This window comes from Astatotilapia calliptera, chromosome 14, assembly GCF_964374335.1.
Source record: "Astatotilapia calliptera chromosome 14, fAstCal68.1, whole genome shotgun sequence".
Taxonomy (NCBI): domain Eukaryota; kingdom Metazoa; phylum Chordata; class Actinopteri; order Cichliformes; family Cichlidae; genus Astatotilapia; species Astatotilapia calliptera.
The window spans coordinates 39,233,933-39,257,632 of NC_137435.1; the positions used below are offsets into that span (position 1 = coordinate 39,233,933).

The 23,700-nt window shown below is 41.4% G+C and overlaps 1 protein-coding gene across 7 annotated transcripts in view; it reads left to right on the plus strand.

The window, feature by feature from the left end:
* Nucleotides 1–23,700, plus strand: part of usp32 (ubiquitin specific peptidase 32) — a 65,725-nt gene that overhangs the window by 1,846 nt on the left and 40,179 nt on the right. For all 7 annotated transcript variants that reach the window (XM_026193556.2, XM_026193557.2, XM_026193558.2 and 4 more), the window contains exon 2: nucleotides 18,389–18,516. In XM_026193556.2, the coding sequence (XP_026049341.1) occupies nucleotides 18,389–18,516 (128 nt within the window). The remainder of the gene's footprint in view (nucleotides 1–18,388; nucleotides 18,517–23,700) is intronic.

The following is a 23,700-nucleotide window of genomic DNA, read 5'->3' on the forward strand; positions in this document are numbered from 1 at the left end:
ATTATCTAGTCGTCCAGTCTTATCAAAGCAGTCACATGACACCATTTCTAATTGCTACAGCAGGCTTGACTGCCGCAATTATGAGTTCAGTTTTCACGAGAGCCTATTCTGCCAGGACATCAGCAGCGTAATGGGCTTACAGTCAGAAAGATTCACCTTTGTTGTGTTATCCTCCGATCACTCCTCACCACCATTTATTCATTCAAGCCTGATTTGTGCGTGGTAGTTTCTCGAGGGATAATTGTGCCTGAAACATTAGATCTGACCAAAAAGTGCGTGTTCCTCCTCATCGTCACTTTTCTGAAATAGAATAAACTCAAATCTTAGAAATGTGGGAAATCTAATATATAAACATGTACCGTAATAAGGGGTTCAAGAGACACACATCTGAGAGTGTTAAGATTTTAGAGGTAAAAGTCATCTTCCCTTTTTCTGTTGACTCACAGTACAATTGAACATTTACTCATGTGGGAGAGTGGAGCGTTAATTTGTTTGAGAGAAGGTTCGAGGCTCAAGTCCAAACATTTGGTGAGTGGCTTGCTGCAGTGACAGCTAACTTCAGGTCAGGTCTAGCGATGGTGTTTATTCCACACTGAACGGCTCCACATGCTTGAATCTGCTGTTATCATTACCATCGTCGTTGTCCGTGAGGAACAGAGCTGACAGAACAGTAACGTGACCTGAACGAACATTTAACTGCATTTGTAAAACTATCAAGGATGATGGGTGTGATTCTCTCTTGAGTAATAAGGTTCGTTTTTAAAGTAATCTCACTTTGAATGGCACTTTACAGCAGGGAAGTGATGCTTCCATTTAGCAGCTGATTGTGCATACTGCAGCAGACAATGTTCACAAAGCTTTCCGTCCAGGGCCAGAGGTGGGCACTCATCATCGTGTATCATATGTGCTTATAGAGACTGTGGTTGAGGAGCCCGGGTACACTTACAGGCTCAGATTTTGGGGATTACATTTGGTTACATTCTGTTTTTCTTTTATACTCCTGTCTTTTTTACACTCCCCAGCCCACTAACTCCAGGCTGCTCTGATTGGTCAGCTTGCCCAGAGATGACAAGCAAATGAACTTAAATTCTAAAAAACCAAAAACCCCTCCCACTCAGTCCAGAATGAACAGAGCTCTGTGTAAATTTCATACAGTAAAGCTTTTTCTTCGTGTTAGAGATACAGTTTTGATAGAATCAAAGCAACAGATTCGTTGTATTAAAGTTCCTCTCTGTGAGTTTTGGGGATTTCACGGCACCACTGTGATGCATTTTTGATTTCATGCATTAGAGCAACCAACAACAGCTTCTTGATAGCATGACCTTCAACCACCACGGGCACCTGCTCCTTCTACAAACATGGAAATCTCTCGTATGATTTAACAACACTTCTAACATCTGTTTTAGTCGTCATTTGGAAACAGTTCACATCAAAGAGTTCCTTCATATCCTAAACCTGAATAGATTACATAGCAGAATGTTTTACAGGATGCAATGAGGTGATTTAATATTATCGATACTGTATTTGTGAAAACCAACACTTTTTTAGAAATGCAACTTCATTCAGTCATTTTCACCCTCTGCTACTCCTGCCACTGAATCGCAGTCAGTTTCTTTGCAGTGGGAATAATAGGAAGTGGAGCGCTGAACACAAGTATAGTGTTCAGACCTGCACACTTCATAGAGTCGTAGTTGATTTTTGGACGTTCTGTGATGAAGAAAGCACAACTATTGTGCCACTTTCCTTTTTCACAGTGATGCTCGTGTTTGGCCGAGTTTAACGGCGATGTGCTTGTTGGCGTTCCTTCTTGTCAGTCAAATTCAAGAGGGAGCAGATGATATGGACCCTTCCAGTCATGGTGGTGAGAGGCTGATCTCAGTTGTCACAGGTAGCCCTGTTGTTGATGAACTGGCCTTGAGGAAGACGTTTTTAACCGAGCAACAATACGTGGCTTTAAAAATGTGGAGCTTCATCTGGATGTCTTTCTTGCTGTCCAGAATAATTGTTCATGATTTTGATGGAGCTGTCAAAGAGTTGGGTTGACGTGTTTACCTGTTGTTGTGGTTCCTTGTGTTCTCAGTGAGACCGGTTCTTCTTAGTAATCTTTCCTGGCACTTTTCTGGAACACCTTCACGGGTTATTTGTACCTTTGTGGTTGACCACTATGTAGTTCAGCGATGCAACAACAACAGCGGTCACTGTGACACACAGCCTCACACTCACTCTACGTCAGCAGGCCTTATCAGCTGAGTTAATGCAGCGCTGCTTTGCATGGGGATGTAAATTTGTATTCTGCTGTCGTAGAAACCTCCAGTATGGTGTTTGCTATGGAAACGTGACTAGATAGCAGTGCAACAGTCTATACAACAATCTCTATATTTTGAGCAAAGTTGTAAATGTCAGGTTATTCCAGGATGCAGTTTAATATTGTGGAAATCCAGTGTGATGGAGCTTTCTACGACCACGTGGTATATGCTTCACAGCAAGTATTTATTTTTCATTGTTGAGCAAAGATAAGAAGTTTATCAGCTGTTAAACAGCCTCCTTGAGTAGGAGGTTGCTTAGTTTTTGGTCCTAGACTTCCTGCATGTGGTTACTGTAAGTTTACACCACACACAGGGATCTTAAGCCTTCTAGTTTTAGGAAAGGCACACAACAAGGGCATTCTTTTGTTTTTACACCAAAAGTACATGTTGAAGGTGCCGAGCTGGGGTGTGACGGTATTCTATCATTTCAAAATCAAGTACAGAATTCACAAGTCACATCTGAACGCCCCTTTGAATCACTGAAACGTATTTTTCATGTTCAGCTAGTGAAACATCATGCTGAACAATGATAAATAATAAAGATTTCACTCATCGCTTTTCATAAAACAGAGGGGATTTAAACATAACCAAAGGTATTCACAAAACTGCTGAATGTGCAACAGTGCAGCAAACCGAATAATGATGAGCAGGGCTGTGAGTGGGACGGACGTTAGACACAAGATGACAGCGAATGCTACCATTGGAGCAAATATCTGAGAGGCAGCATGTTGGGCTGCATCGCTTCTGTGTATGGATAAGTATGGAAGACCATTTCTTTGCACTGGGATATTTAACAAATTATGGAGACGGCGAACTCGGGCAACACTGTGAGACACAGACTACTTCCAAAATTATTACAAATGACCAGAGGCTCCCCAGTAAGTCCCATTAGGACTGTTGTTGTTTACTTTTAAAATTACTAACAACACTGCACCCAGCTACCTTAAGGACCTTTTAAACCCTTATGCTCCTGCTAGGGCCTTAAGGTCATCGTCACAGTTACTGCTGGCTCAGCCCAGATCTCGACTTAAGACTAGAGGTGATCGATCGTTTGCTCTTGTTGCACCTGTGCTTTGGAACAATCTCCCGATTGGCATCCGGGCATCTGATTCTATTCATTCTTTTAAATCACAGCTTAAAACATATCTTTTTAAACTTGCCTTCTCCACCTTTTAATTGCTGGTTTGTTTGTTTGTTTGGTTGGTTGCTGTGACCTATTGACCTCTTGTATTAATTCCCTCCTATCTTTCTATTGGTGTTTTTTATTATGGTGGTACAGCTTTTATCTTGCTATTACCCATGTGCTGTAGTCATTCTTATTGGTAGCTTTTATCTATGAACATAACTCCTTATTTTTATTTATCCGTTATCAATGTTTGAACCTTTTATTGTTTTATGTAAAGCACTTTGGTATGCCCAAGGCTTTTAAATGTGCTCTATAAATAAAGATTGTTGTTGTTGTTGTTAAGGAGAGAAATCCCTCCACGTCTATGAATAAAAACCGAGTGTCGGTCCAAAGTTACTGTCCTGTCCTTCACCACTGGAAACTTGTTCTGCTCCTGTCATGGCTGCATTGTAGGTGGATGCATATCTGCTTGTAGAATTTTTGTTCATGTAAAATTTTGAAACCTCATGTTGTCATTGCCAATAAGGTTTCATGCCTCTGGACATTCATCGATTGTGGTCCACATTTTATTTCCGTTTTATAGAAATTAATTGGAAGACTAGCTTTTTTTCAGTTGCACTTCTTATTTATTCTTTGCTTATTTCTGACTCTTAATGATCCTGTTTCCATCTGACATGAATGGTATAGTTAACCATCCATGAGCCCGTTCAGCCTCTGTAGGTGTTTCTTTTCCTTCCTTGGCTGTATTGTACAGTTTGTTTGCTTTTTTTAGAGTAATTGCTCTAAACTCAGAAGAATCTGTAATAGTCTTATTATGTAAAACCCATTTGTTGTTTTTGTTGTTCACCTTTTTTCCCTCTCCGACAGCACAAAATAGACCCTGAGAGTAAAAATGATTTTCCTGTTTTATGTGGTTTTTCCTCTTGCCGACCCCACAACACAGCAGCCTCGTGCTGGTTGCGTGACATCATGTCCACAGGTGAAATGAGCTCTTCAAGAACAGAGCTGCATGTATGTTTGCGCCTCTAGGTGTTTCTGTTGATGCTTTGCCCAGACTAAACAGGGCACCGACGCACATGTGAGTTCAGGATTTGCTGCTTCAGAAGCCATGGTGGAGGCTTCCAGTCTCGACAGCAGCAGCGGCCGACCAGGCTCAGCTTATTTTATAGGACAGAAAACATCAAGTCACAGCAGGAGGTTCTGGCTGCTCCTCTACTGCCATGATGATTTAGCGAGGTGGCCATATAGTGGAAACCTGCTGTGAAAGTGTCTGTGTGGACAGTATGGGAGAGCCAAAGACAAGCCAAGGATGCAGTGACTTGTGTCGGGTGTTACAGACGCAGTCTTTAGACAGCCTGAGACTGTGAGTGGCTGAAAAGTGTGTTTGGGGCACTCGTAGAAATCACACCCATTGTTTTGTGTGAATCGAATGGTAGCCATTGCATTTAATGCCACTCAGTGTCTAAGAATACCCGGATTGCATCACAGCATTACAATACACAAAGTGTTCTCCATAATGAGGCCTTTCTTTGTTTACTTTCCCATTAGCGCGTCTTATTACAACAGTTTTCTGCTCTCTGGCAGTGCCAATCATCACGTTAGATCAGGAGTTCCAGGAGAACAATGTTTTATTTTATTTGACTCAAACTCGTCTTCGCTTGGTTTACAGATTCTTCGTTCTGTATTTAGCGGAGCCCTTAAGTTATGTAAAAGTGACGCACGTTGAACGTGAAACAAACACAGAAGGTGTCATCAAGGCAAAGATGAAATGAGCGCAATATACAGGAAAATCAAAAGAACTGTGATGTGTGAGAAATGGTTTTCACAAACGTAAATCATCAAAGGTTTATACCAAGAAAGCATTAAGGCATTGAACCAATGAAACAGTTATTTTGAAGCTTGATCTAAAGTAGAGTTTGATTCATCAGTCGCAGTAAAAAGATAGTTTCAAAAAGTAGAGACATCCTTGTTGCAGTTTTGGTGTCTGACTCTGATTTGTGATTTATTCATTTTGCTGATTCTCTTATAAGAACTGTAACTGACAGCATGTACATGCAAAATTCAACTGTCCTTCAATGCACAGTGTCATTTACTTGTTTATGAAACTGTGTAGTTCCACCTGACTGCACTGAGTCACAGGATATTCTCTCACTTTAAGCGCTTTAATAAATTGAACTTAAAGGAGGTGCAAATAATTAACTGAAAATGAGTTGCTGTACGTGCACCTTTATCTGGTGGCATATTCTGCCTCACCAAGCAAAATAACAGATTTACATTAAAAACAACAAACGAATATTAGATAATAAAATAATATTTCAGTATGTTTATGACATCACCGGGACATGAACCCTTTTTCCTTCCTTGTAACTGCTTTGGTCCTCTGGTCTCAGTGAGGCTGCTGGCTCGGGGGCAGCTTTGGTTCTAGAGCTTTCTTCTGTTAGCTTTAAAATGTCCATGCTCAGCTGGGTGAGAGGGTCAGTGTCTGACCAGGTTTGCTGTTACCACCATGCTGATCTTCCTGTGGTACTGACAAGGTATTTGATGGACTGAGTTTAATTTCCCAGTAAACATCAGTATCAGTAGAATCAGTTATTAAGGCCCTGTTTGTAAATGGCCAGTTTACAGTCACCAGTTAGCCAGAGTACCTGGAGGAGTCCCACAGAGGCGCAGGGAGCCTCCTCGCAGTCAGGTGACAGTGCTCATTGTTTAACCAGTGTGTGACACTAAAAACAAAGAATTAAGAAATCATAGAAACTTTCTCAGACGTGCCCTCATTTTTAAAAAAATGTTTCTGATACATTCGGATGGTTTTATGTGATTGGAGTCATACATGGACTCTGTTTAGCATTCATTTTTAGTTTTTTGCAGTCTTTGTTCATATCCATACAGAAGAACGGTGCCTTCTGCAGTTATTTTACTGGTGAGAGTCCCCCAAACTTATTTTACAAGCTCGGGCTTGCTAGCCACGACTATTTCAGACGTGTTTTCCTCAAAGTGGCAGGCTTGTTGTCTACAGAGTAGACAGCTTTTTTCCCTCGTCAGGTGCATGGGGTGGTTATTGAAGACAATCTTGTAAAATCTGCTTGGAAGCCTGAAGAACCAGTAACGACAGGACTATAATTTAGAACTCGTAGCTTTAAAAACAATAAGTGAAGCAGATGCTACAGGAGGGAAAGAGCCTGCCCTTCATTTATTATTCCCGTTGAAAGAAGCTGGTCTCTGGTTCGGTGGCTGTGTGCATTAAAAAGCTCATTTCAAGAGACTAACGTTGTAGAAGATGACCAGTGCAAGCAAATCTAAATTCAGTGCCAGACACAAATCCAGACATTCAATATTAACGAGCTGTTGGAGATCTGCTCCTCAGAACAGGTGTAATATCTTCATCAATGCAGTTACTGTTTTAAACAGAAATGATTTAACTTGATGAATATTTAACATCAGACTCCAAACTCATGAGGACTAAATGGGCTCCTCAGCCAGCTGTGCTCTGCTACCTCTGGTGAACCACCTCCACATCTGTCACCATGGAGATTGTGGAGCTCTCCTAGGACCTCCAGGGTATTTGTTATGCTTGCACTTGCTAATATGTGTGAGATGAAGGCCGCCACATCTTCACGATTCATGTGACTTTAAGGTGCCTGGTCATCATCGCCATAATATTAGATGTGTGTACGTTACGGCAGCAAGTCCCACTATAGGCTGTGAACATTTCCACAGGCCCAAATCTGAACAATAAGCCAAAACGTCTGTAGCCATCTATCTGTTTGTACCTTAATCTGCATTCTTGCATGGAGAGGTGGGAGGGGACTAATCGCTTTTCTACAGCCTCATTAAATCCTGTCCTGGTAGGTTAATGGTTAACTGGCTGGGCTGTTGATGCTTTGACGTTGGATGTATTTATATTACAGACTGTAATGAGTTATGGAAGGTAATTAGAAATATGTTTCACTTGATTCGTAGTCATAATAAAAATACAACATTTTTTTATGCATCGGTCATGGACTGATGTCATTCAGTTTTCTCACGTGTCTTTTAATGAACTGCATCAATGTGGTTTGAAATTTCATGACCTCAGTTTATGTGCAGCTGCTGCAGCTGAATAGAGTGTGCTGAGTGCTGTTACTGCTGCTCTCTGGCTGCACAAGGTCAATTTATTGGTTGGTAATACAGATTATTGATAGGCCACAAAGAGGCGTTGGACCCTGAATTCATGCTTGTACGTGTGAAGAAGGGAGGGAGGGCGAAACATGAAAGGAAAACTAGTACTTACCCTGATTTGTTCTACTTCGTTGCTTTTGAACTGACCTTTGAACTCGAGTTAACGGTTGATCTGCGTCACCAGTGTTTGGTTCACTTTTTCTTTCGAGTCGAGGCAGTGCAAAGCCAGTGTGAAGTGTCTGCTTTTTTCCTGTTCGTTTTCCAAATCTTTCATCGGTTTTCTTTATAAAATGAGTCAAAAAGCTCTGTTGGGATAAGCTCTTTATGTCTGAAGTCTACAGCTCAGACTCAGAGAGGAGCTCAGAATCTGAACTGAATAACGAATCATGTAACAAAATGAATTCATGAATCTGATTCTTATCATCCTTCACATTAAAAAACAACTTCAAAGATTTATTTGCTGTTTTTTTTGTTGTTGTTTGTTTGTTTGTTTTGTGGTTAATCAGAGATGTGGAGGACAGCCAGGTTTCTGTGTGCAGTGGTTGTACGGATCGTTTTCTGCTGCTTGTGTCATGAATACAGTTAGCTGCTACCTCTCATGACACACAAGGGGGCTTTAGTCTCTCTTCCTGCAGCTTTGTGCTCTGTGTTGATCCCCATGTGTGATTGGCTGCCTGCAGCCTGTGATTCAGCACTTGAGCATTAATCAGTCCTGTCTTCAGTTGGGTAGCTGTCACCTCTCATTGATGCATGGGTTCAGGCCCGAGTAGAAGGCGGGTACCCTGCTGACCTCAGACCCACAGCATGTAGCTGGGCCAGTTTATTAAAATGGCTTAGGTGTATTGTTAGAATTCCATCAATATTATTTGTACAGATTGCTTAATATAATTATATTTATCAATATTGTCAATATGTCTTATGGCTATAGAATTTGTGAAGATGTAATTCTCAAAGCTAAGCTCATCAGTGATGTTGTGGTCAGCTTTAATGCTAATCATGTAGGAGGATGTTTAGTAATCTGCCTGGGTACTATGGGATGTGCTAATGTATTAGGGTTACATAATTGGATAGGTGCTGATGGAATTTGCTGCTTGCACGTTTGGAAAAGGCACCCGAGGCTGAAAGGTATGAAAGATATGCTCCCATCCAGATGATGGATGTCTTTTTCAGGTAGGGCCTTGTGTGTCAGCAGGACGCTGCTCGAGTGCACGCTTCATCTGTTACCACAGTATAGCTTCATGGTGCTGATCTGGCGTACCTCAGGTTCAACCTTTCAAACACTTTGCTCTCTCAAAAGTCCAGCAAATGCTTTCCTCAGTTCCCAGTAACACCACAAGTGGTGCTAAAATAGAGGGGATACAGAATTGTAACAACGTCTCTTAAAGCGGTACATTTTCTCATTTTAAATATTAAATATTTTATTGACAACTGATCATAAAAACAACATAGTGGATCTGCACCTCAGTCATTGCATTATGTGCACAGTGTTTTTGGCACTGGGGTTGTATTAGCAGTGATGAGAAAAATGAAATGAGTGAGCCGCGTGAGCTCAGCATCAGCCTCTCGAGGCAGCCGTACATAAACAGGAGTATTAGCTGCTCCAGTTTCTGCAGTTGCCATCCAGCTTCACGTAGATTTTGTACTCGGCAGCTGGTAGGTTAATGACTGGCCAATGCATACTCTGTGGTCCTGCAGGTGCTTATGGGGTTCTGTGTGCACAGTTCATGAAGAGAAACATATTTCCCGATAGTCCTAGCTGCACATCCCTGAACGTGGATGACTTATAAATGGCCCTAGATCACACAGACATGCAGCTTTTCTGCAAAGTACAAAAGGCTGTTTGGTGCCTTTAAAAACAGTCGTTTCTTTGTGTTTTCATTCAAATATTGTCAACTCTTCCCACACATGAATATTTAACAGAAGTTAATGTTAACCTTAGAGTGTCAAAACCAACACAAGATATTTGTTGTTTTGGATCAGAGCCATGTCTCCCTGCTTGCTACGGGAGAATCTGCAGAGATCTGTGTGCAAAAGGAGAGTGGGTGTGGGGCTCTGCCGAGCGAACACTGTATGTAGTCCAATTTTAAGGTATCGACCTTACTAGATATAAACTATATAGCATCATCCTGCATTGCAACTAAAATCTAATGAAACATTTTAGCTGCTGATGTTGCTCAAAGATTCCTTGGCAGTCGGTTCTGCTCTTTAGGTGCAGATCCACCACTGAAATCAGTGCTAGGCATGAGAACTTTGGAGGCAGCTAAGTAGGGGTAGCTGTGTTCACTGGAGGAGCCAAGGTCACTGCCATTGGGTGGCATTGGGCGTATGCAGAATTGGCCTTCCCATGAGCCCTTTTCAGGATTTCTGTTTCAGGATCCCTTGATCCACAAGGTGATGTAATATTTGTGTGTGTGTGTGACTGCAGTGACATTTCTGAGCTCAAAGACGACATCAGATGTTGCAGCTTGTTTTAGTACATGTGGAAAAATGTTACATCGTTAACAGCAAGGTTTAAAGGAGTGGACAGCCGTTTGTCCTGCTTCTGCAGGATGAAAGAAAAAGGTCACCAGTGATCTACTGGTGCCTCAGTCTGGGTAAGATCACATGGATGTTAGGCATCGCCCCCCCAGTGGGAAGTAAAATCACTGTTTTTGTCACTTTTTTCCACAAATCAATAGACTTTATCGACTGTTGCCACACAGGTGCGTACACACACACACACACACACACACACCTTCTATTAAGTTGATCTTTGGCTTCATACTTGAAGATGTGGTTTATCATTGTTGGCCTGTTGCAGATTTTAGTGATATAAAAGAAATGCAAACACTTGCACTACGAGGGAAATTCAATACAGCCGGGCTTTCTTTGCTTTAGCGGAGTTGAAAAAATCTAAAACCCCAGCTGGACATAACAGGTATCACAACGGTGGTTATCAGCTTCCTGTGTTAAGCTGAGCTTTCTGCTCTGGGTCCGATGCACATTCTCATCAAAGGGGCTTTTAATGTGTTGCCCGACTCTCCTTCAGCACAGAATAATCCCCACGAGCACAGCCGACTCCAGTGAGTGTTATCAAATGATTATATTGAAATGGTGATAAAATCTAACATTACATTGCAACACTGTTGCAAAGAAGACAGGAAATTAATGTTGCAGAAAATTGTTAATCCTGTGATTTAGCGCCCAGAGCGGTACGATGAGCATTTTAATCAGAGTTAATTGTTTTAAGTGTGGGTGTGCTCACGGTGCTGCTGTTCATTTTTAACATAACTGCCTCACATTAGCTTGGAAACTTTAAACTGGATACATTTAAACACTGAAACTTACTGACCCACCGGCTAATGAAGGAGATGTGGAAATCCTTTTAGTTTGCCTACACACAAAGGGAAATTAACTTCATTGATCAAATAGCTATTCTTGGTTGTTGTTGTGTGTTCTAGTAGCTTCCAATTCAACAGTGTAAAGGAGACTTGGCAGCAAAGTAAAGCAAAAATGTATAGATTTCTGGCATCACCAAAAGAATAGACTGCACAAGCCACTAACAACAAGATGCACAGTTTGCACTGCTCTGACTTTGTAGCTTCATTTGCTGTTAGTAAGCTAAACAGCTTAACAACTGGCACATAGAGAATACAGAGAATTTACATTGCAGTTAAAATATGATGCAAATAAAAGAGTTTCTCTAAGGTTTTGTGCTCAGAAGAAGTTGCCATGGTGAGTTGGTCAGTTACAAAGAGGGCCACTTTGGTAACACCAAGAACTCTGACTTGAAGCTCGACGTAGCTCACTGACCCATTAATCTCGCTTTGCTTTGGCTCAGCATCAGAGCTTTTCTGCAAAATGGGGCGATCGTGGTTCAAGAGTTGGGAGTTCGCCTTGTAATCGGAAGGTTGCCGGTTCGAGCCCCGGCTTGGACAGTCTCGGTCGTTGTGTCCTTGGGCAAGACACTTCACCCGTTGCCTACTGGTGGTGGTCAGAGGGCCCGGTGGCGCCAGTGTCCGGCAGCCTCGCCTCTGTCAGTGCGCCCCAGGGTGGCTGTGGCTACAGTGTAGCTGCCATCACCAGTGTGTGAATGTGTGGATGACTGGATGTGTAAAGCGCTTTGGGGTCCTTAGGGACTAGAAAAGCGCTATACAAATACAGGCCAAAATGACCAAGATTTTAAAAAAGCAGCCCTCAGACGTCTAACTTTGGGATATCTTCATCTTTATACCAGCGATGACTTATTAAAGAAAGTGAAAGGCGTAGGGTTAGACGTGCACAGCTTCTTTGGATTCGCAACACGCAAGCTAAAATCCCCATGTAGTTTTCAGCCAGCAGAAGCAGCAGATACACGAAGCACCAGCGAAATAAATGTTCACAGTTCAGAGCTGTTGCACTCCGTCGGGTGGATGTCATTAAGCGCTGATGTTTGTTGGTGTCATTCCATGTTTCAGTGGCTCTCACCGCTGTGCACCAGGAAACCATTTCTGTGTTGAAATAGACTGCACGCAGGTGTCGTTACAGCAGCTGGAGTGATCTGTGAAAAGGACCGGAGGCCTTTTTTAATAGAATTCATCTCTCCCAAAACAAAACACACACGATTCCCATCCATTATCTCAGAACACGAGATCACGTATTATTTTCTAATGATAGTCTGTTTTTTACATTCCGTGCAGTTTCCACTCATATTTAGTATTACCACAACCTGCACACCAACGTGCAGGACTATGCAGGGAGCAGATAAACCCATGACTCTTTGGGACAGTGGCTTTCTTTAGTCTCGTTGTCTCTGCGAGGTTGTCAGTGACCTGTAAATACCTTCTGATCGTCAGCTTACCTTTCATAAAACCACATCTTGGCACTTTTTTGGCACTTGACACAGTTTTCATGTGTTGTGCCCAAAAACCAGGATAATTGAAAAGGTTCTTGTTCTGTGTTGTGCTTACAGCACACCTGTGCCCAGCAGACGTGTTGTTAGTTTTATACATTTATATAATGCTTTCCTAGTCTTGCTGACCACTTACTTACTTTGCATTTGTACAGCACTTTATTCTGTAGACTTAAACCACATCATTGCCAATTTAAAATCCACCCAGGAAACCCCGGCTGTGGTTTGGGTTCTTCATGCTGCGAGGAGACACCACCCTAACGATGTGCTCGTCCTCTCAGGCAGGAGAAAAGCCTCAGTAGCAGTGTGACCTTTAACATTTTTCAAACTCGCTGAGCCTGTATCTATAAATACATTTTTTAGGTTTTGTATGGTTCAGTGTTTCTGTTTTTGTGGAAATAAATGTGAAGAATGAAGGTGGAGTCACACCCTGCCCATCAGCTGATCTTACAACTCTTACTTAAATTACCTGAAGAGACACCAGCTCCCTCCTCATACCTGTTATGTCAGTTCGGTCAAACACCAGCACCCTGCTGTTACTGCTGAAAGGCATTTGCGGTAATTTATTTGCGTCACTTCATTAGCACAGCCCGTTAACACAAATTGTGCATTCTTAGTAAAGTTTGATCCAGCTGAGGCCGTTAGTTTAAGGCTTTGTCTGTGTGACAGTAGTCAGAGTGAAACTGCGTCTGTGGAGATGACAAAGGTTACTGGGCCAACCAAGGTATATGCATGGTGTGTGCGCCCGCACCGTCACTTCCTGTAAATGGGGTTTGAACTCTGTTTTGTTGTTAAACTGATTTTTACTTTTTTAAAATAAAGATTTATGTCCAGTTACTCTTGGTTACTTGCTAAAGAGAAGTCAGAGGTATGTGATTGGCTCAGTTTTACTGATTATCTGCCTGTCAGCAAGATTACAGTAAAAGTAACTGTCAGTAAACTTAGTGGAGAGGTGGAGCATGGTCAGAAGAAGAACCTTTTGAATTTTAGTGTTGTTGCTTTCTTTAGGGCATTGTCTCGGTGGAAGGCGTGCTCTCCGGGTCTCCTCGGATGTCGTTAGCCTGCGTGCACGGGCTCTGCTTTTTTGTTAAAGGCACAGTAGTCCACTGTTATTTGAATTAGCTGTTGCACCCTAACACCAACGTATCCAGGTAAAAGCGATTCTCTTTTAATGTCTCTCCTCTTAAACTTTTAGTTGGAAATAAAGTTTATTGCTCAAAATGAGTTTATGCCTGAATGTTGCCGGCTAACATCGCGGTGACAGTGTGTGTGCATGAGCGTTTGCACGTGTGTCTGGGTAGGCTTTAGGGTCAAACCTGAAACCCCATGAGCACTACTGCCCCTACTGGCTCTGTCGAAATAGGTGATATCAGAAACCCGAGTGTGGTTCAGAGACGCTTATAAAGAAAAGTTTCCATAAAGGCGGAATAACAGCTTTTAAGGGAGTTGTTGATGGAACTCGGCATGAGTAGTTTTCCGTAAGACGCAAACAAAAATGTCATATGTGCTTCTTGCTTTGACCTTGTGCTGTCGAAGGGTTAAATTAAACTGATTCAGCTGAAGCTGTGACAGAAAATATTACACGTGTATTAAAGAGCAGTTGTCGAAGTGGAGCTGATTAGACAGCATCAACAATGTGAGCGTTGACAGAGAGGCGTGGTAGTATTAATGTAATCATGTAACAGTGTGAAAGAAAGACTGGGATTGTTTTTACGTTTGCCTTAAGTGCACTAAAAAGTCGAATCATCACACGTTACAAAGGCTGTGCAGATATCACTGGCTTTAACGGATGTGCAAGTTTGCATATCTATCACACATGGTTAGCTTTGACTTTGACCACATGAATCTGTTTTTAAGCTCTATTTTGGTCTCCACCATCTCCAGTGACGGTGTGTCTTTGTCATCATATAAACAACATCTTGCATTGTAAACATATTCTCCAATCAGACTTTAAAATACCTCGATGACGATGGAGATTCTAGTGCTCTCCATCCCGTCCTCATCAATATCTCATAAGCTTCTCTGGAAAATTTCTCAAGATTTGTTGCACACTTGGAATCAAGGATGAGCTAAAGTTTAGCTGATATGTCAATGAACATTTAAAGGTCAAGAATAGTCCAATAACTGTTATGGTAATTATGTCATAGTTAGCACAGTCCTGTCTGTCATAACTAGAGATGGACCGATCCGATATTAGGTATCAGTATCGGTCCGATAGTGACGTAAATTACTGGATCGGATATCGGAGAGAAATAAAAAATGTAATCCGATCCATTAGATATCAAAAAAGCACCTCACAAAACTTGCGACACGGCGTAACTCAGCTCATAACCGTAGCACATCGGAGCAGTGTGGTCACGTGATAGAGCGGTCGTGTGTATTTGTAGCCTCGCTACCAAACCAGCATTTCATCTCCGAGGAAGTGATCCCAGAGAAGTAAAGCAAGCGTGTAAGTTCGTCTCTGAATGTTTGTAAAGCATTCCAGCGTTAAGCTTAACAACCTATGGAGCGACTGCCTCTCTCCCTCCCTCTCCTGCTGCTACTTCAATCATGAACCTGATCAATGATCAGCTGATCGGCTTTTCTGTCGCGAGTCCGTGTCTCTTGTTTGTTTTTGGCCCACTTTGCACCAGAAAGAGGAAACCAGCGGCTGAACAACAGCAGCACGTTTAAGCTTGATCAGCTGTTGTTAGAATGTATTTAATATTACTTTCTACTCCAGGATCTTTTTCTACGTAGCTGACGGCTGGTAACTGTGCAGGGGCGGATCTAGCAAAGTTTAGCCAGGGGGGCCGATAGGGCATGAACAGGGAAAAGGGGGCACAAAGACATACTTTTCTTTCTTATTCTCATTTAAAATGTCGAGCTTTTAATAAATAATTATCTGACACACAAAGTTTTAATTTGATGTAAAATGTATAGAAGTCCATTACTGTATATAGTGACTGTTAAGTCTAATATATATACCCTAGTAAGCTATAGTACTTTTTCCTTTGGGAAGGTACCATCTGTGCAGTCTGCAATTTTGTTGAAGAAAGATGTTGAATCTATTTAATTATTCTTGAAAAATAATTGATTTCTGTGCATTTTTTTCCACACTGCATCAAATTAAAGTTGATTACGTCGATTAAGCATCATGAGGTGGAGGGTGGGGGTGGTTCCCTATTTTTTTGCTGGGAGTTTGCAACCCTATTAGTTAGGTTGCTTAATATTTCTGCTAAGTGCTCTTTAAAATACCAGAATAGGGAGGATGGAGCAGGTTTAAGTTTATTAGATTGATCAGTTTTGCTGAACTATGAAATATTTTGTGTGTAGTGTATTTTTTTTTAAATACAGGTATAACAGAATAGCTTCAGTGTTGTTGTTTATTTAAACTTGAGTATGAACTTATACAAAATGCAGCAATATATTAAAAACACACTATATTGGATTCATATCGGTATCGGCAGATATCCAAATTTATGGTATCGGACATAAAAAAAGTGGTATCGTGCCATCTCTAGTCATAACACTAACCTGCAACCTCTCTGATTGGTGGAGGCATATAAATACAAGTAGCCACAAGTGGTGTAATTGCAGCAATGGCTGTAATGAAAGCTGCATACTGTAGTGGTAAGACTACACACCTCTGGAGCGGGGGTTGCAAGTTTGATTTCCACCCGGTATCCAGTAAGGGTCCTGGCTATGACCCCCATGCTAGAAACAAGCCCTGGAGTGGCGTGGCTACGTCTGCAGCCTGTCCACAGTTCAGGACACAAGCATTTCACTGCATGTTCACTATATGTTGTACTGTGACCAGTGTTGGGAAGGTTACTTTTAAAATGTATTCCATTACAGAATACAGATTACATGCCCCAAAATGTATTCTGTAACGTATTCAGTTACGTTACTCAATGACAGTAACGTATTCTGAATACTTTGGATTACTTAATATATTATCATGCTTTTTACAACAACGTGGATGTACTATTGCTGTGTGATTTATTACTGTTACTGAAGGTCCGCGACTCCGAGCTGTAGTAAAGGGACCTCTGACTAATACGGCGGGGTCCCTGTCGGCTCGTAGCCGAAAAATAGCTTTACTTTGTTGTGTGGGTCAACTTTGCTTGCGAGAGACAGAGAGAGGCGTTGAAAGGCTGCTCCAACGGGACTTATTGTTTTCGGAGGAAAACACGAACACGGTGTACAGTCGAGTCTTAATAGCTTACTTACAACTGGGCTCGTCAGGCTCTCTTCTTGGCTGCAGTGGTTATTATTATATTTACATGCTTCCAGCTCCCGTTTTTCCTCGATGATAACTCGTACCTTTCCACTCCCCTTTTTCTCCCTCCTCGCGCTCACAGACCCATAACGTGTATGGCAGTCCATTCTCCCTGCAGCACGGACTACACTGCCCATGATGCTACATTCTTTAGAGCTATGCTTGTAGCATTCTGCCTGTTAGCTTAGCACAACAACAACAACGAAAAGGCGCTCTCTCACCCAGGAAACACACAGTCGCAGAGAGAGAGAGAGAGAGCGTCGCCCTGTAACCATGGCAACCGTAACGCTGCCGCCTGGAACAACAGAACGTAGCTGTCAAACAAACCCAAACAGTCCTGACCCGCGACAAAATGAAACAGGAAAGTACCGCAGTGTAATCCATTTATTTCAACAAAGTAACTGTATTCTGAATACCACCTTTTTAAACGGTAACTGTAACGGAATACAGTTACTCATATTTTGTATTCTAAATACGTAACGGTGGTACATGCATTCCGTTACTCCCCAACACTGACTGTGACAAACAACAGTTGTATATTTGCAATTACATAAGCAGTGTAGAAAATGAGCATACTGAAATGACTAAAGTTTCTTTCTTTAAAGCCACACTTTAATGCAGACAAGGTCAAATTTAAGGACGTCCGTTATTTGTAGTCTCTTAAGACTACAACAGGAAACACACTGTTTTAGTTTATCATTGATTCAGAAAACATCAAAGTTGCGCTTGGATCATTTGATAGGCTACCCTCTGACGAGCAACATCCAATCCTGAAGCAGGTGGACCAGTCATCCAATCTAATCAGACATTTGTCAAAACCAGTCGAGCAGTTCTGTCATGCTGCTGTGGCTCCAACCCCAGCACTACCAGCTTTTCATATGGAGTCTTTAAAGTGCCCTCAATTTCTAACTAATGTACCTACATTTGTATTTGCTAATTTACTGCAGCTTATCCCTGTTGAACTGTGATTGGCTGCTGAAAGCTGATAAGTCAACAGTTAATGATTCCGTTTTACTGCACGCTGACCCCTTGCCTATCAGATGAGCGGCACCTACTGGTATCTTGTTGATCATTTAGCTACAATGTGGTCATGGAAGCTGTAAACAGGATCCTTTTCAGCCGTTAGTCAGCAGTTTGCTGTCACCGCTGTGTATAGTCGGTGACATTGTTCGCTACAGCGCCACAGTTACTACTACATGTGTAAGCAGCTTTGTCATTTTTACCAACTGTTCCAGAGTTAATCTATGGATTAACGACATGACACCGTTAAACTTCTTTTTCAGGCGCTTCTGTTAGAAGATCATTTTAACCGTTGCATTAAAAGCGCTTCCTCTGTTTACTGTAATTGGATGGAAGTCATTCTTTCTGTGTTGCTGCCAACAGTTGTGCTGCAGTCCTAGTGAAGTGAAGGTGAAAGAAATCTGGCGTCTAGTCCTCAGAGCTTCAAACAATGACATTTAAAAACATTAAAGACGTATTTCAGGACCATCCAGACCTTGGTCCTAATACAGTTTTTAAACTGTTGTAGCCATTGCTTGTTTCTTTACTGTTTATCTTTCGTAGATTCTGTTTTTCTCTTGCAGACTTGTAGCATGACTTCGCAAACAACTGCAGATCAGCTCTCCGTCTCTGTTGATGTAATCCCATCTCTGTTTGTCTCTCTGTAGTCACTGATGTGGAACTGAAGCGGCTGAAAGATGCCTTCAAAAGAACCAGTGGCCTCTCCTATTACATGACCCAGCAGTGTTTCTACAGGGAAGTGCTGGGAGATGGAGTTCCCCCTAAAGTCGCAGAGGTAAGCCACAATGATGTCACACCACGTATTCTGAGTGGGTAACGGTGGCGGCAGTTTCCAGGAAGCCAACAAAATCAGTTCGGTTATGCCTTAGCAGTGTGACCAACGAGCTTTGTATGAAGGATTTTATTGTAAGTACAAGCTAGAGATTTTAGTTGTAGTGAGGGGCCATTTCACCTCACATTAGGCTCAGCCTTGCATTCCACTGAAAGACTTATTGATCCAATAAAAAGGTATCATTACCATTTTATAGCTCTGTGTTTCCTGTTGAAAAGCATCAGTCTGATGTTCGAGGCTAAAGAACAGCCAAAGTTCTGCAGGGGAATAAATATAGAATAGCAACGTTGTTTCCAGTTTATTTATAGCTGCTTAAAGGAGACTCTTCGTGCAGATACAGAGGAGAGTCTGTTTTTCTTTGAAGTAACTGAATCATTAAAGTAATCAACACAGACCTAGACTTGATATATACAGCTGGTGTATATGCAACAGTATGACGATATACATATAATATAGTCTGACTACAGTTTCCCTCACACATCCCCATCTGACAGAGCTTCCTCCTGTCACTTTTTACGACTTGTCATTCTCATGTTACACATTTGAAACCTGCTCTTCTTCTTCTTCTTCTGGTGAAGTTGACAGATTTAAAAATACTCTGGAGGAATATAGACTGAAATGAAATGTAAAGACTCAAAGTGTAATAGTCATCGAAGAATGGGCAGTTTATCTTTCTCTCTATACATATAGATATAGAGAGGACAGAATCAGAATGCTTTATTAATCCCTGACTAAATTCTGTGGGTTACAGTTGACAGTAACCAACAAGACAGTAACAGACTAAACTGTTTAAATAATGCAACATGTCAGAGAGTTTACAAATGTAAGAAATAGCGCTAATATGTACAAACGGCTCAATTATACAGATGGATGGATATTTAATTATTTAATTCGGGTTTGGTTTTTATTGGGCTACTGATCGCTTTGTGTTGACAGCAACCTGGTCTTGCTCTTGAAATGAGCTACTAATTCCTTTGTTCATTCCTTTTAATTATTTTGGTTTATGGGCTTTTTGTATGACAAAGTTTAAATTGGTAGATGTCAGGCTGTTCATTCAGAATAACCTGAATTATAAAACTGCTCCAGGGAAATGACAGGTAGAGGGCGGCCTGAATCATTTTAAATGTGTCTGTATTAAACAGAAATAATAGAATTTCCAGAGTTTAGTTTGATTTGGATTACTTGAAAGTTGAATGAAGATTTCTTTTTTGTATTTCTTTCTTTTACCAATGTTAGGTTTTGAATAGCGTGTGTGCAAATATGGCCCAAATTACAGATCCTGCTTCATTGTTTGGGGCATTTAAGGGAGTTAGAGTCCAGTCAGACACATGGGAGCATCCTAATGTTCTGACGACAGGGTTTCTTTAGTCTTGTCTGCTTTGCTCAAACACACCTACCCTCACCGCTCTGCACATGATTGTTTATGTAATGAAGAAAAAAAGAAAAACGAGGTTTTGATTGAAGTTTGTTGTCCTTGCTCTGTATGCATTTCGACTTTACGATGGAGAGACGATCCTAACATGAACTACTGATAAAGGTGCTCTGACATAATTCACACCAGCCTGTCACTTTTTCTTCTCCTGTGTTTTTTGTGCCGTGTCATGCACGTTGTGTGGGCACAACCATTTAAAGTTCACAATCGTTTAAAATCAGTTTGCTTGTGTAATAGGAATGCATTTTCCTCACATTATATCATAAATCATGCTGCTCTAACTGTTCAAGAGCACATGTCCCCTGCTGTCCTCTGCAGTCTTAGTTGCGAGGTGACAGCAAATGGTTATCTCAGTCCAAACGTGGGCTTTCCTCTGTCGTGTCCCACTGCTTTCTTCTGTAGCTTCAGTTGCTTCATAAAAATGTAACCACGTGTTGTGGCTGGATTGTGCATATCTGCTATGCATACGCTGTACTTTTGTGGAAAACACTACAATGGCAAACAAAAACGTGCGTGATTCAGTTAAGGCTCGCTGCTCTGCCAGTTTCTTGAGCATACAATAACAACACCTACCTTGTCTCCTCAGTGCATTAGTAAGGCCAGTGTTAGTCATCGCGCACCCCCCACTCCATCTGCTGCTTATTAAACACACGGCTTGCATGTCTTCACTACAGCACGTGTCATCTCCCTCCTTCTTCTCCTTTGTCACCATGGCAGCAGTTACTGCGGTGACAGCAGTCCAGATGTAAGGTTGCTGCTGGTGTCTTCAAATATAGCCGTGGCTACTGCACAGTCTGGTAGTTCAAAGAAAGCCCGACCCAATCAGTCAGTCAAGGAACACGCACTGTTCAGTGCTCAGAGGTTTATCTGGTGTTTTATCATAAGTGTATAATGACTAGGGCTGAGTATCGTCACTGATTTCTAGAATCGATTCGATTCCGATTCACAAGATCCCGATTCGATTCAATTTGATTCGATTCAATTCGATTTAAATCTGGGAAATTTTGCCTCAGACAGTCAGAAATATTATAATTCTGATCTGTACATTTACATATTTTTGTATCTATAAAAAGGAAGCTGACACTTTCCAGACTTTATCAAAGGTGTGAGCATCACAGCAGAGGCCTTTGTGTCAAAGTCGCTGAAGATAAAACAGAAAAACATGAAGGTGATTTTCCTGTTCTGGGATTTTATAAAAATATTCTGCAGTAGATCAAAAATGAACGAAAATCATTAACCAGCATATGAACATCACCTCTGACGTTACAGCAGTTTTATTAGAGACACGGCGTTTTGTATTTTGTATACTTTTAAAAAGTTTCAATTTGTTCAGAAGCCTGTTGAACAGCAGAAATTAGGTTTTCTTTTCAGAAGTAAGTAAAAGAAAAAAAACAGCAGCTGACAGCCTGTAAACAACGGTAGACTTGTGCGTAACAAGCAAGTGAATAATGCAGAAAACAGATTTTTAGACGGGAAACTGTTGTTGAAGTACAGAGAGAGAGAGAGAGCTGTGCATCCTGGTGGAAGCAAAACAGTAAAAGTCAGAGAATCCATGATGATGTTTATGTGAAGCGTAGTTTGGATCTTCTTTTGCTGCTGGTTCAGTCAATATTGTTTGGAGAGACATCAAACTAACAGCTTCAGAATCAGCGCAAAAACGGCGTGAACACAAAGCGCGGACCCGCCGACACATCAGAGTCAGCGAGCTGTCGGCTTTCAGCCCCGACCGTGTCCGTGCTGTCGGTGAGAAAGTCACATCTCACTGATTCTGATCCGTCGGCGCTGTGTGTTTACGTCTTTGTGCAGAATCCGTGTTCCTGCTCTCATTTACTATTTAGCTGTTTGGCGGTTGTTGAAATTTTGTGAGGTTTCACCTGAGATTGTGGCGTTTCGGGCAAAATAAATTTATATTAAAAAATCGATTCAGGATTTTAATGAATCGATATCACGATTTTAATCGATAAATCGATAATCAAAACCCAGCCCTAATAATGACGGTGCTGACGATCATTCGTGGCCAAGTATCCAGAGATTTTATGTACTGGATAAATCGCATGTTGGCTTGATGTTTTGTTTTTTGTTTGTTTTCACTCAGTGTTATCTCAGTAGGATGAACAGTTATTAACTGGTATTTTGTTCCTCAGGCACACATATGCTGATAAATCCTGATAGTTAATGTATAAGTACAAGGAGTTATTGTTGCTCACAGTGTGCTGTAGCAAGAAGGTCTCATGGTGAACTACCAAATGCTTCAGGATGAACACAAATACCATTACACCTTCCACATGTAATATAACAACAAGGTTTGAGCCGATCACTGTTTGGGAGGTGGGAGTGGGAGTGGGAGGAGAGACAGACGAGTTAAGAAGCGTGCTTTAGTTGGCTGCGTTGAGGACTTCCCCACAGTCTCTGGGGACTCCACAGTCAGTTTCATGTATGAAACTATATGCGTGTAGTGATATTTAAAGAGTAACAGTAACAAAATATTTACAGCTTTAAAAAGAATAAAGAACTAATCTGCTCTTGTAGAGGTTTCCTCTGCAACCTGACGACTCAACTTGGCTCTGAGCTTCGTGGACACGAATTCTCCGTTTCATAGTTTGAGTTAAGCTCCAAAAACACTCCGACCTGTGTGTCTTCATCAGCTCTACTCTTTGTCCAACTTAAACACATTTTGTCCAGTTTGTCGTTGTTCGTGGACTCGTCACATCGTCAGAATTATGACTTGACCAATGTTCCTGAGAAACACTAAAGACACGCTGTCTCTCACAGGTGAAATGTGCTTTCTGTGACGGTTGACCTTTTGCATGTAGATCGGCGGACTTCCCCTTTAATTTTGTTTTCCCACAAATGTGCGTTTACTGAAATTGATCACGTTTCTCTTCATAAAGCCACTGAGATTTTTTTTTGTGCGTGTGTGTATTCAATAAATACTATTTGCAGGTTTTTGGCAGTCGGGATGGCAGTGAATACAAACCTGACTTACAGTTTATACATGGATCAGTGAATGCATCAGTATTTTTAGTTTCTGTCACTTTTTAATATAAATAAATAAATGCAGGTTTAAATGAAGAAGATGGTTAAGTGTTTAAGGTCTGTGCTAACTAAAAATAAAGACAAAAAGATAGTTTATTAAATTTTAATGAAATTTGCAGATTGTTTCGGTGAAGTTTAATAAACTCCTTGCTATCTAAGATATAACAGGACAACGGAGTAAATTCTGGAGCATCTCACACTTCTGATGATCAGCTGTCTGCTTGATGTTTATTCAGCTGTGTAAAAACTTTAATCTCAGCCAAACCGATTTACTCAGGAACAAATAAAATACTAAAAAAAGCCAAACAACAACATTTTTAAGTTATCTAAGTGACTCATATATCATGTTTAACCTGAGTAGCGAAAGACGGCGGTGGGTTTGAAAACGATTTGCCGGGAGTCCGGTGTTCTCACGGCTCTAGTTAGCCTAGCCCCCGGCTCGCTATCGAGCTAGTGGGTAACAGACGTCTCCGAAAACGTCGGAGCGCTTTTGAAAATATGCGGTGTCCTGATAAACTGAGCAGATATTTGAGGTTTACACAGCTACATTCCAGCCTGAAAATATGTTAAACGTTTATTTTGTGACCCAGAAAGAATAATAAGAGTAAAGTTAAAACTAACTAGCTGCCGCCATTGTTGGAAACTGAGCAGGGCCGCGC